The 12,373-nt window shown below is 40.2% G+C and overlaps 1 protein-coding gene across 17 annotated transcripts in view; it reads right to left on the minus strand.

The window, feature by feature from the left end:
- Nucleotides 1-240: 240 nt before the first annotated feature.
- dlg1a (discs large MAGUK scaffold protein 1a) overlaps nt 241-12,373 on the minus strand; it is a 161,306-nt gene continuing 149,173 nt past the window's right edge. For 8 of the 17 annotated variants that reach the window (XM_066709587.1, XM_066709590.1, XM_066709589.1 and 5 more), the window contains 8 exons: nt 10,471-10,570; nt 7,279-7,320; nt 5,324-5,374; nt 5,024-5,125; nt 3,927-4,099; nt 3,342-3,451; nt 2,987-3,078; nt 241-2,174 (listed from right to left, as the gene is read on the minus strand). In XM_066709587.1, the coding sequence (XP_066565684.1) occupies nt 2,068-2,174; nt 2,987-3,078; nt 3,342-3,451; nt 3,927-4,099; nt 5,024-5,125; nt 5,324-5,374; nt 7,279-7,320; nt 10,471-10,570 (777 nt within the window). In that variant the 3' untranslated portion in view covers nt 241-2,067. Of the gene's footprint in view, nt 2,175-2,986; nt 3,079-3,341; nt 3,452-3,926; nt 4,100-5,023; nt 5,126-5,323; nt 5,375-7,278; nt 7,321-9,907; nt 9,942-10,470; nt 10,571-12,373 lie in introns of all 17 variants that reach the window. The other 9 variants (XM_066709595.1, XM_066709597.1, XM_066709603.1 and 6 more) reach the window with 3 other exon arrangements.

Raw genomic sequence — 12,373 nt, forward strand, 5'->3', positions numbered from 1 at the left:
AGGACATGTTTCCTCGATGTAGCCGCTGTGTCACAATTAATCCTCTTTATCTGCAAACAGGACAAGGACACACTCCAATACAAATGGTGTTCAACTGCAGGCTGTTCAGGTGAGGGTCAGCACCAAACAAAGTGCCCACCGAAGAGCGAAGAGTTCAACCAGAGTCCCCCACCTCCCCCACACCGTCCTCCCACCCCCCCAGCCCAATGCAGGTTTCCCGAAGGAAGATGCACACTGGAGTAAGTTGTATGATAAAGTTTATTAGCTGTTCTCCTCTTTTGACAATGGAATGGATAAGGTTGGTAGATATTTACATTTTCCAGTCCCAGAGCGAGTTATAAAGCTGTAATGAAGTCATTAATAAGCAGTTTTATATAAAACAATCATCTCCAAATAACATGAAAATGAGCAAGATAATCAGGCAATGCTCCTATGGTGTTTAGGATTAAAGGCTTTTTTTAAATGTATTATTTTGTTTTATTAAAGAACACATTATGACTTTGTTAAAATATAGTTATCATCTTTCCACACACAAAGCCTGTACAATCCAATTTGGAGCTACATCTGAAGATATGATATTCGCAATCCCAGGTGAAAACATACAGAAAGAAGTCTGATTTTTTTTTTTAGTTTTTCCTTCTCATTTTTTTAATAAAGACTATTGCTTAAAAACCATGCACATCACATGAAAAACCTCACAGAGAAGTTACGTGGAGGGGAAAAAAAAGAGGAGGACAAGCTACCACAGGTTCTTTCTTTTGCAAATGCCAATTTTCTGAATACTGCTTAAGCGTCCCACCACAACCCAGACACTTTTCTGTCAGAGATGATGTTTTGTTTGCGTTTTGGACGTTTATGCATAAAAACCAAGAAACAACGAAGGAGTTGGTGGTGAAAGTAAAAGGAAAAATATATTTTATATATATATATATATATATATATATGTTTAAGAATGTAAAGAAAATAATTCCCATAGTTATAGTGTTTAAGTAAAGTTCAATATAGTCTTTATTATAACAAAATAGGCAGTTTACTGAGGGTTAAATCTGTTAAAATCTCAGTGTACAATAAATTCTTTATTTTATGTTTTTGCATTGGCGTTAAGCCTCATCTACTTATATATGGACATCTTTTCTATAAAGTGTGACATCAATAAGAATCAGCCATTCCTGCTTTTTGTTTCCTTTTCAAAAACCCTCCCAAGCACCTATACATGATTAAAACTACTATCAAAGATCATTGTGACAAAAGCAGTTTTTGTAAATAAGACACTGATTAGTGTTTTAAAAGAACCCACTCAGAAACATTCTAACATTTAATGAACAGACAACTCACTTCTTCGTGCACTTGAACTGACAAAACAGAATGGCGTTCCCACATGAGGTTGATCTACAAGGTTATGCAAGAACGTATGCATGTAAATACAATATGATCAACAGAAAAAAGAAGGCTATGATTAAAGTTTCTGCCTAAACAGATCTACGGAACACTAAGGAACATTGTGAACAAAATAAAGCTCAAAAGAAATAATATTGTCCAAAACATGCTGTTAAAGCTATAACGTGCAAAGTTTTGCTTGTTGATTTTTCTTGTTTCATTTTTAAATGACCCAATAAAATGAGACTGCATTTCCTTCCTTTATTATGAAGAAAAAAAAAATGTCCAAAGAAAAAAAAAAAGACAAAAGAAATATATATTTATAATGCATCTCTAAAAACAATTCTCAGAAAGTCACCTCCCTTAAACATTAAGGAACTGTACCATAAAATCCCCCTTTTTTGTAGTTGCTTAGGCCTTCACCCCCCGTACTGCGGACGAGCTCTACACTTCAGTCTTGACAAGAGAACCAGTGTGGGAGAGAGCACCGGGGCGTGACAGAGGTCGCGACCCCACGACAAAAACACAAATGGTGGCGGTGGTGCTGGGGGGGCAGGGGCAGGGGCAGGGGGGTGGTGAGTGGATCCTGAAGAACGGGGTAGAGAGCCATCAGACATAACAGGCCAGGTTGGTTTATATTTAAAGAAAAAAAAAAAAAAAAAAAAAAAAAAACACAAAACTTCAGCCTCTTCACAATTTCTCTTTGGCTGGAACCCAGATGTACGGCCCAGACTGCTCCTCTATAATTTGTTTAACCTGGTTGTAGATCTCCTCCAACGTGTCTCCTTGCACAATCGCTGCAAGACAAGAAGACCACAGTTGGACAAAACAAACACTTTTTTTCTGCAAGACTCATTGTTTTTAATCATCATCCTCTTACAGCTTTAACTCTTTTGCTCTTCAGTTGCCCCTGGAACCATGCCAGGGCTATGGGATGAGGAGAGCTCGATGACTCAAGACGCACCTATTCAGAACTTCAGTACCTGTAACTTTACTGTTATTCCTGTTATTCCCGTTATTCCCCTCAGCTCTCCTGTTAAATCGCACTACCTATCATGTTGTCTATATGTCCCTTCCCCTGAGCTATTAACTAGGACTTCACATCTTGCCTGAAATTATTAACTCACAAACCTAGGATGTAGGACTTTTAACTATTAACTGTATATTTTCTTATGCACTTACGTAATTGTTCAGCTGTAATTTGTACTATGTTTGATCTGTAATTCTAGACTATATTGCACTTGTATATTGCTCTTGTGTTTTGTAAGCCGCCCTGGATAAGGACATCTGCTAAGAAATACATATTATTATTATTATTATTATTATTATTATTAATAATAATAATAATAAGCTAAGATGGGGGTGCATTACATAAAGGGGGAAGAAACACCTTCCTTTGACCCGTATGCATGTGATGAAAAACAATCTGGGGTCTCGAGTACATGAAGACACCCTGCATGTGTACAGTGATCTACGTTGGTCTACAGCACCTCTGGGACTGAACAGATTACCAATGACAGAACATCGAGAGAGAGAGAGAGAGAGAGAGAGAAAGGGAGGAGGTGTGGTGACCCTTAAGGAAGTGCACGAAGATGGACAGAGTACAGACCAGTGAAGTGCTCTGTGAACTCCTGCTCCAGCTTCATGGCTCTGTCGAACGTCTTGCGGCCCTGCTCCTCCGTCAGCCTCTTGTTCATCTCCCTAAAAGACAGGCAGTGAGAGATGAGGGGAGCGGCAGGGTTACATTCTGGGTCACTCAGACACCATTCGTATTATAACATGGTAACAACACCACATTGCATGTATTAACCGTGTTATAGGTGTTACTTCTTCAGTCATTGGCAAACTGTCATGTATGGCTGTATAATGCAATGCTCATCACACTACCAGCATCTTGGTCTCCATCTTGGCGAAGTCCAAAACATAATTCTTATAAAGAGCAAGATTTTTTTTAAATTACTTACATAATATTTTCCACGGATTTTGGTTTAATGAAAACAGCAATGGGATATAGCTGTGCAATCTGCAGTCTCTTGATCGCATTGCCCGACACGTCCAAGATGCAATGCTTCCCCTGAGGAGGAAGGAAGCAAAGGAGGCAGGAAAAAAGAAAAAGGATTGCATGAACCTTCATAAACTGCTGTGGAAATATATATTTTATGCACAATTTTATGGTATCAAAATCAAAATTTGCACCAATCCACCTTTAACTGCCACCTGAGGAAAGTCACATTTTCTGTCAATACAGTTGAACCTTTAAGAGTAAACATATTTGAGATCCTATACACAGAGCATTCTTCACCTACATACAGAACTATATGAAAAATGTCCTATAAAATAAGTATTGAAAATATTAAGCAAAAATCCATCCTGCGAAACTGGGTTGACACCACTAGCTGCCGTAACACCTGTAAAACGAGGAGGCACAACAGTGGGGAACCTATGGAGCTACCAACTTCCCTGAATCTCAAACTACTTTTGAACATTTATAATATACACCAGGTGACCTCTCAGAGCAAACCCCCGATCATCAAATTTCAGGCTTTTACCTTTTCGGCAACCTCCCGTACTGACTGCACGCTGGTGCCGTACAGGTGGTTGTTGTACTGGCCAGCCTCGATGAACTTGTGATCCTGGATGTCCTTTTCCATCTGCTCTCGCGACGTGACGAAGTGGTAGTCTCTCCCGTCCACCTCGTAGTCACGCTTTGGTCTGGTTGTGTCTGAAAGGGCGCAGATGTACATTAACACCTCGGCCACAATCAGGCTCTGATTTGTGGAAGACGGGGTGGAACCCGTGGTGGGTGTCTGGATGCTAAGTAGATCTGTAGACCACGTACGAACTTCTGATGCCAAGTGGAGTGAAATTGCCTCACGTCACCCTCTATACTTTATCTCCTTGCCAAAACCATTTCTTGAGACCAGTTAAGAAGAAACACTGGAGTCAAAACTAACTGAAATAATAGACCAGCATTGGTTACATCAAGAGGGCGCAATTAAGTATGTGTGAACAGTGGATAACAGGGATGTCTGCACAGATTAAACATGTGCATTTAGCCAGAATTTATCTTTCATGCATTGAAGAAGGAAAAAAAGGGGCAAATGGCATGTTCAAATATTTAACAAAAAATTAATATTTTAGAAAATACACCCATGGGGGGGACTGCTTGCGAGATGGCTGTAAGCAATAAAAGCGTTCTTCAGATTCATATGTGAGCAGAGACATGAAACGGTGGGTTGGGGGGAAGGGAGGAAGAGCGAGTGTTGGTTTTTTTTGCATGTTGTACATGTTTTACTCATGAAGCAAGCAGGTTTAGTATATTTTCCTGAGGACTTGAAATATAGACTCTGACTGGATTATAGTTCTTTTAAAACACAGCCTGGATTTACTTTTTACTCTTTCTTTCTTCCACATGGAAAAATATATATGGATGTCAAAATCAGACCCTATTCTGTATATTTAAACAATATGGGATACATTTTAGGTCTAATTTTAGTAATCCATATATTTATTTTACAAGTTGAAAATATATTGGAGAACCAACCTCATCTAACCCTAAGAGCCGTGGAGCGGGGGCAGGTTTGTGGTTCGAGATGAGACCAGGCTAAGGGGGCTTTTCTTTCCCTCAGGAAATGGTCATACTCACGAGGCACGCAGGATCCAAATTTGTCGGGGAACTCGGAGATCAAGTCGTCGTTTATTCGGTCTTTCATCGGACCCAGGATTATGACTGGCCGGGTGTAGCTCACTGAAAGGAGACAACATCACCAATTACAAACCTTAATTATGTTTATTTTTATACCTATAAACGTCTATATTTGTACATGTAATACTGGCTTTAATGTTTCAGAACTGAGTTTCCCAAGGGCTGCTGCAGGGCGAGTGCTCTGGGCCCCCCGGGGAGAACACAGTCATTAGATCTGTGTCCAGACAGCCTTGGCCTTACCTTCCTGCTGGCTGACCGGCTCATACGACAGCACATATTCCTCCTGACCACCTGTAGGAAAAGGGAGCACAGAGCAAAATTACAGATCAAAGAAAGAAAGAAAGAAACAAATGTGTTGAGAAATTAAAGTTCCCTTTTCCAGACATTCATATAATTGAAACGGTCAGATTAGTGATTATTTATCTGTCTATCTATGCATCTATCCATCCATCCATCAGTTTCTATTTCTCTAGAAGATACATCTGATGTTTTGGACACATTGCCCTAGGCCTAGACTTTCATAAAACCTTTTGAGCATAAAAAACCCTGAATTTATGTTGTCATTGAGCTGCTGAAAATATTACCATCTGTGCCATCATCTATGGTTATTTTAACCCAAAAAAGTCACAGACGATTGTATCCACTGTCATGTTTTCTGCTTCTTTGTAACTGTTTTGCTATAGTGAAAACAATGGATCAAAGTTCAAAATGAAGGTGACAAAGCATCCACAGGGGAATCTAACAAGCCTTTAAACGCCATGCTTACAGTAATCATGCAAATGTAAATCTCTTCAATGTATTTTGTTTTGTTTTTAAAAGTTTGCACATATTCTAAGAGTTGTGTTAATCTGTGTACATACACAGTGAAGAACTCATGCAGTGAGCAATAGGGTTATATGACTGTAAATACATTGTTACTGATGAAAAGTAACCAATGCAGTCAAATGTTTCTGGTCTGGCTTTCACTGTGTGCAAAATGAGGAGCGTCCTGCATACTGTATCATAGGAGGGAATGACTCCAATGCAAGCAGGAGTTTATGATTCTGCCTTTTATTTCCCCAGCTTTGGCTTTCTACCATTTTTGATTTAGCTTTATTTTCATTACTCTTGAAGAAGACTGACACCCATTCTGTGGCTGCTGTAAATTGTCTTTATTCTGTTGCAGAAAACTAAACTGTTGATTACTCTCACTAAAGAGAGAAGATCGCACACTGTGTTCAATCCATTACAAGAAAAAGCAATGAAAATGGAAGATTAGTTTTTTGGTAGATTATAAAACACTGGGCATTGGAATATTAATTTTGGGCAACTACATCTCTAATCTGTTTCTAGGTTTCATAGTGATACTTTGTCCACTTTGTGACACATATTGAGCTGCTACATATACACAAACAAATATTCATTATTTTTAAATAATTATATAAATTTAAGGGCTATTGTGCTGTGATTATAACACTTTTATAACTACTCTTTTCTTAGTCTGTGCCACTGTGGGAATTCAGGTAACCAAAACATGATCAATTCCACTCTGCAGTAAGCAGCTTGTCTACTTAATTCCAGACTTGGATTAAAGCATATTTATTTGACAAGCCAGCAAAGCAGCTGAAATTTATTCAGGAATGGTCTAAAGACTACTTGGAAATGTTTAAGTATGGAGGGGTCCTAAAACTAAAACTTTCAGTGCAAAGAAAGACTATTATAACCAGAAAGAAGAGCACCTAAGACATTTAAAGGCATCAGGCTTTTCAATGAAAACAGTATATCCCAATATCCCAGTGTTTCCAAGCCCCAGTCCTGGGAACCCACTAATAGTCCAATAGTATTGATTTCCTTTAAGATCCTTTCTTGAGCTAACTACACTCACACAGCCTTGTGACTCAGGGTGCAGAGTGCAAGTTGGTTTTGATTCTAAATACAAATTGCAAACTTGGGAAACATTGAAGGCATAAATAAAAACAACCAATAAATAACTAGTCCTGCTGGGCCCCAGGAGCGAGGCTGGGAAATGGTGGTTCTGCCGGAAACCTTGTTATATGCGCTGAGATGCGTTAGTGATGACAATGCAGTAGTGAGGAAAACGTAAGTAAGATGTTTTCTTCTCTCATTAAGTTAACTCTAGAAAGAAACAACATCTAACACAACAAAACAAGGTATGGAAGAAAAAAAAAAAAAAAAAAAAAAGGGAACAGACTTACGGTAACTACTTTCACTATCGCTGGCATTAGAGGTTACATGCTCTGAAATTACAACAAAGGGAATGTGAACACCAACACAAAGACAAGGATACACTGCTACCACAGGGGTCTTCTACAGAGGGAAGAAACACAATGTACACTGTGGAAGGAACTGAAACGGGAAAATAAAAAAATAAAAAACAGGAGACCGGGCTGAGGAGACCTGGAGGAGGCAGCAGCTCAGTATGAAGAGCCATCACCACACAGAGGTGTTTGACACCACAGGCTTGCGATGGCATCTGCTGGACTCGGACTGGAGTGAACAGTGAGCTCCGCGCTCCCATTCTAAACCCTCTTGTTTCTTATTCCCTGAAGACAATCCCGATCTTATTGCAGACATAGTATCCACCCCCCCTCTCAAATTGTTGAGGAACTCATTTTACTCAAACAGATCTGGCCTGTGACTAATGATCCAGCAGCAAACTAATTCCCCCTCAAGGGTCTCCAACAGCCACGGTGCATTAAATATTGAAGAAGTACAGAGCCCTGGGTAAGATACTGGGAAGAATGATTAGGAGAACAGCTGACACAAAGCTTGCACTGCTTGAAAGGATTTATATTTTGCAGACAAGCTGCTGCATTGCAGACCACATACCAAAGGAACAGCACCAATAAACAATAGCTAAACCAAGCTAATATTGCCATGAAGAGCCTGCACTAATACATTATATATATATATATATATATATATATATATATATATATATATTAGAACTGTGCTGTGGATTCCTATTTCCTGTTACAACAAGTGAATGATCCTCTCCATCTCATGTGTGTTTACGACATGCTCTTGTTTCTGATATACTTGGAAACCAAAAGTCTGAAAACAGTGTCCATCAATACACACAATCTGTGTCGGATTTAGCTGCCCACTCCCCAATAAAGAAAGGAATTCTTGAAAAGAATCACTGGTTTTCTGGTACAGCATCAATTTACTGCTATATCAACTCATTGGCTGTTCTAAAACTATGGGGACTCTCAGAAGTCACAGAATTATATTGTGTAACTTGTGGTTCATAAGAAATTGTTATTTTGAATCCTAGTGCAGGAATCCTATCACAAGCAATTGCAGCACACTGGGGAAGAACATTGTTTTAGCATCATGATTGGCTGCGTTTTCAAGGCCATCACTCCAGCAGCCTCAGACACCTTGTGGGCTGCATTTAAAATTAAGGTTAGAGCTGCTTCTCAGTATTATGCAATATTATTGAGAATGATAGCGGAATCTACAGTGAGGTCCATAGATATTTGGACAGTGACACAATTGTCATCATTTTGGCTCTGTATGCCACCACAATGGATTTTAAAGGAAACAAATCAAGATGTGCTTTCAATAGTTTGGTTGCAATTCCTTTGCAGTCAATGACTGCCTGAAGTCTAGAACCCATAGACATCAGCAGATGCTGGGTTTCTTCCCTGGTGATGCTTTGCCAGGCCTTCAGCAAGTGAAATGCTGCTCAATTGGATTCAGGTCAGATGATTGACTTGGCCATTGCAGAACATTCCACTTCTTCGCCTTAAAAAGTCTTGGGTTGCTTTCGTAAATGTATGCTTCAGTTCACTGTGCCGTCCAATGAGTTTTGAAGCATTTGGCTGAATCTGAGCAGATAACAGCCCTAAACACCTCAGAATTCATCCTGCTGCTTTTGTCAGCAGTCACATCACCAATAAATACAAGGGAACCAGTTCCCTTGTCAGCCATATATAGCATGCTTCACAGATAAGGTGGTATGCTTCAGATTTTGAGCAGTTCCTTCCCTTCCTTTCTTCCCATACTCTTCTCTTCCTATCATTCTGGTACAAGTTGATCCGTCTCATCCGTCCATAGGATGTTGTTCCAGAACTGTACAGAGTTCTTTAGATGGTTGTTGGCAAACTCTAATCTGGTCTTCCTGTTTCCTGTTTACTTGGTGTTCCTGAGCTCACCAGTGCGTTCTTTCTTTTTAAGAATATACCAAATAGTTGATTTGGCCACACCTAATGTTTTTGCTATCTCTTGGATTGGTTTGTTTTGATTTCTAAGGCAAAACTGGAGGCACAACACCCCAAGAACAAGCAGGAACTAAAGACAGCTGCAGTGCAGGCCTGGCAGAGCATCACCAGGGAAGAAACCCAGCATCTGGTGATGTCTATGGGTTCCAGACTTCAGGCAGTCATTGACTGCAAAGGATTTGCCACCGAGTATTGAAACTCACAATTTAATTGATGATTATGTTAGTTTGTCCAAATACTTTTGAGCCCCTAAAATTGGGGTTGACCACATATAAAAAATGGGTAATCAGGACACACACACGAACACACACATACACACACGATGCAGACGATGCAAGTGTCAAGAATATATTATAAAAACAAACAATTAAAAAAGCTCTGTTGGTACCATCGAAGAATTGAAGACGGTCTTGATGGGCTTTTTAATGAAGAAAAAAAAGGAACCAGACAGACGAGATAAAAAAACAAACAGCTGATGGAATATTACAGGTGGAGCTGATGATGAGGAAGACAGATCCAGGACCAACGAAAAGACAATGCCTGTGCTGAGGAAGGGGAAGGGGTGGCGGGTGTTAAAGGTGAAAGCAGGATCACTTACTCAGGCCTTTTGATCCCATCTCGTCTGGGATCTCCTGTGGAGTTGTCGCCAGAGAGCAAGCAAACAGGGAAAACAATCACAAAGAACATTTATTACTGGAACAACACAAGGGTCTCTACCAGTGGGCACGAAGGCGCGGCTACAGGGGGGGCAGAGGGGTTCTGCACTGCTGGCACTCGGTGTACGGGCGTGTGTTGGAGCTGGCAGTCAGAGAGGACAGCTGTGAGGTCCTGAGAAAAGCCAGCTCACAACTACAGTCATGATCGTAATAGCAATATTAAACTGGAAGAAACTCGCCCAGCCTCTCCTCAGACGCAGCCTGGCTTTGTAATCCTGTGATGATTTGCAAGTCATTTTTTGGAACGAATAATTTGATTTGCATCTTGCCACACAGCCGGGAGTGACTCACAGTGAAAACCGCCCTGCCCAGCCACACCCCATTGCAGCGGCCCCTGCTGCCGTCGCCACCATCTCCGTGGTAACACGCTGGTCCTACAGTGTGCTGGCCTGCCCTGTCCTACACCTGGTCGCTCGTCCGTGCGGGTCGTGTCCGAGTTACTTACGGTCCAAGTCGCTCGTTTCCTGCTCGCTCTGGTCCTTGTTCTTGTAGAAAGGGAATTTTCGGGAAAAGAGGTTCTTTTTACGCTTGTCATTGAATAACTGCTGAGGAGAAGAGAAGGAGGGGGCAAAACAAAATGGGGGGTGTCTGATGTTGGAGTGAACAATAAGCCCAGCCCTACAGGTTTCATTGGAACCAAGTCTGCAGCCATCGTGTGTGAGTGTGTGTATGGAGGGGCTCTCTCCTCACGGCCAGGAGAATTGGACATGAAAGAATACCAGGACCCAGCTGCATATAAACAGCTAAAAGTAAGTTTTCCAGCTTCCTTAAGATTTAGGGTGTTGCAAAAAGTACCTCAACACAAAACTAAGTCAGAAATTAGGTGGCAGAAGCTGCAGTATTTCATTACCTGGGCCACTGTACTTTCTTTCATCTCAATGCTGAGGACACAGACATCCACTTTCAATGTATCCAAGCACAGCCGTGCTACACTATTCGGAATAACTATGATTTTAAAAGACCTTAGGCACAGTTAATAGTATCATCACAAAAAAACAACAAAAAAAAAAAAACTGTTGGGTCTTTCTCTTTTAGTCCTTCTGGAGGCAGAGAGGAATAAAGTGGTCTTTTATATTTTGATGTGTTTTGACACTTTTTCTTCCATAGCATTTTCAATTGTAAAATTGTGAGAAATAAACTGGGACAAGTAATACAAATAAGATTACCTGCACAGTTTAGTTATTTCTTGTTTATAATAATTTGTTACATTTAGGAAAGGTGTTAGAGAGCAGTTAACTCTGACACCAAACTAGAAGAAGGTGTAATGTATTTAGATGGTAAATACCCCATTCAGATGAAATGACACGACTGAAGTGGGTGTCTGTTGTTTTTGATTAGGTCAGCTCTATCTGCAAGTTGTAATGCACAATCACAAGTTATATACCGAGTTGCTCTTCAAAGCATTTGTTCCAGCCAAGGAAAATGGTTCTCTCTACCAAAAAATGGCTGCAAAGTCAGTTCCACATGTGAAATGAACCAAAGATTGGAAATTAATTTAAAATATATATATATATATATATAAAAGCATATTTGTATCAAGAGGAATTCTAATTAAACCTAATAAAATAAAAAAATAAAACCCCGAAAGATACTAGAGAAAGCAAAGCCCAGAGCATGCAAAGCTAAAAGGCTACAATGGAAATAATGGCAGATGCTTGAGAGGGCAAGGAGGGAGCGATGGGAGGGTGTACCAAGACAACATGAAACCCTCATAGGAGCAGAGTTATCTACATACACAGAGGCATAGATTTGACAAGCTGTGTTAAATAAAACGGATCAGTTTTGCTAAAGTTTTGCACACAGACAGGCAGTTTTATTCATTTAAGAACACAAAGCCTGGGATCTATGTATACATGCATGTAGGTATGTCACTGACAATGTCTAAATTGGCAAACCGCAACAAGAATGCATGATTTACATAAGTGGGGTGATCAGGCAAAAAAAAAAAAAAAAAAAACAGGTATGAAGAACCAAAGGACATCGTGTATCCATTTGCCAGTGCCTTTAACAGCACTGTAATGACAGACTTAGTGCTGTGTGGCAATTAAAACCTGGTTTCACTGTGGCCTGTCGGAGGAAGAGAAGAAACGTGACATGATTTATTTTGCCATCTATGTAGTTTTTCCATGTCACATCCCTCTAATCACACCCTCTGGTTGTTTCCTTCAAAATGGCAGGTCAAACACGTGTGCCCAGTAGATTATATTTCAGATACTACGGTGCATGTGCTTCAGTTGTGAAAACATGCCGCAAAATCCATGAAGGATTTATAATTTATGAGGTTGAACGGCAAAAAAGCTTTCAAGACACAGTAATGTGCATTGTATGTCATGTACATTGTGCTTGCC

Source organism: Amia ocellicauda, chromosome 7 (genome assembly GCF_036373705.1).
Source record: "Amia ocellicauda isolate fAmiCal2 chromosome 7, fAmiCal2.hap1, whole genome shotgun sequence".
Lineage (NCBI taxonomy): Eukaryota > Metazoa > Chordata > Actinopteri > Amiiformes > Amiidae > Amia > Amia ocellicauda.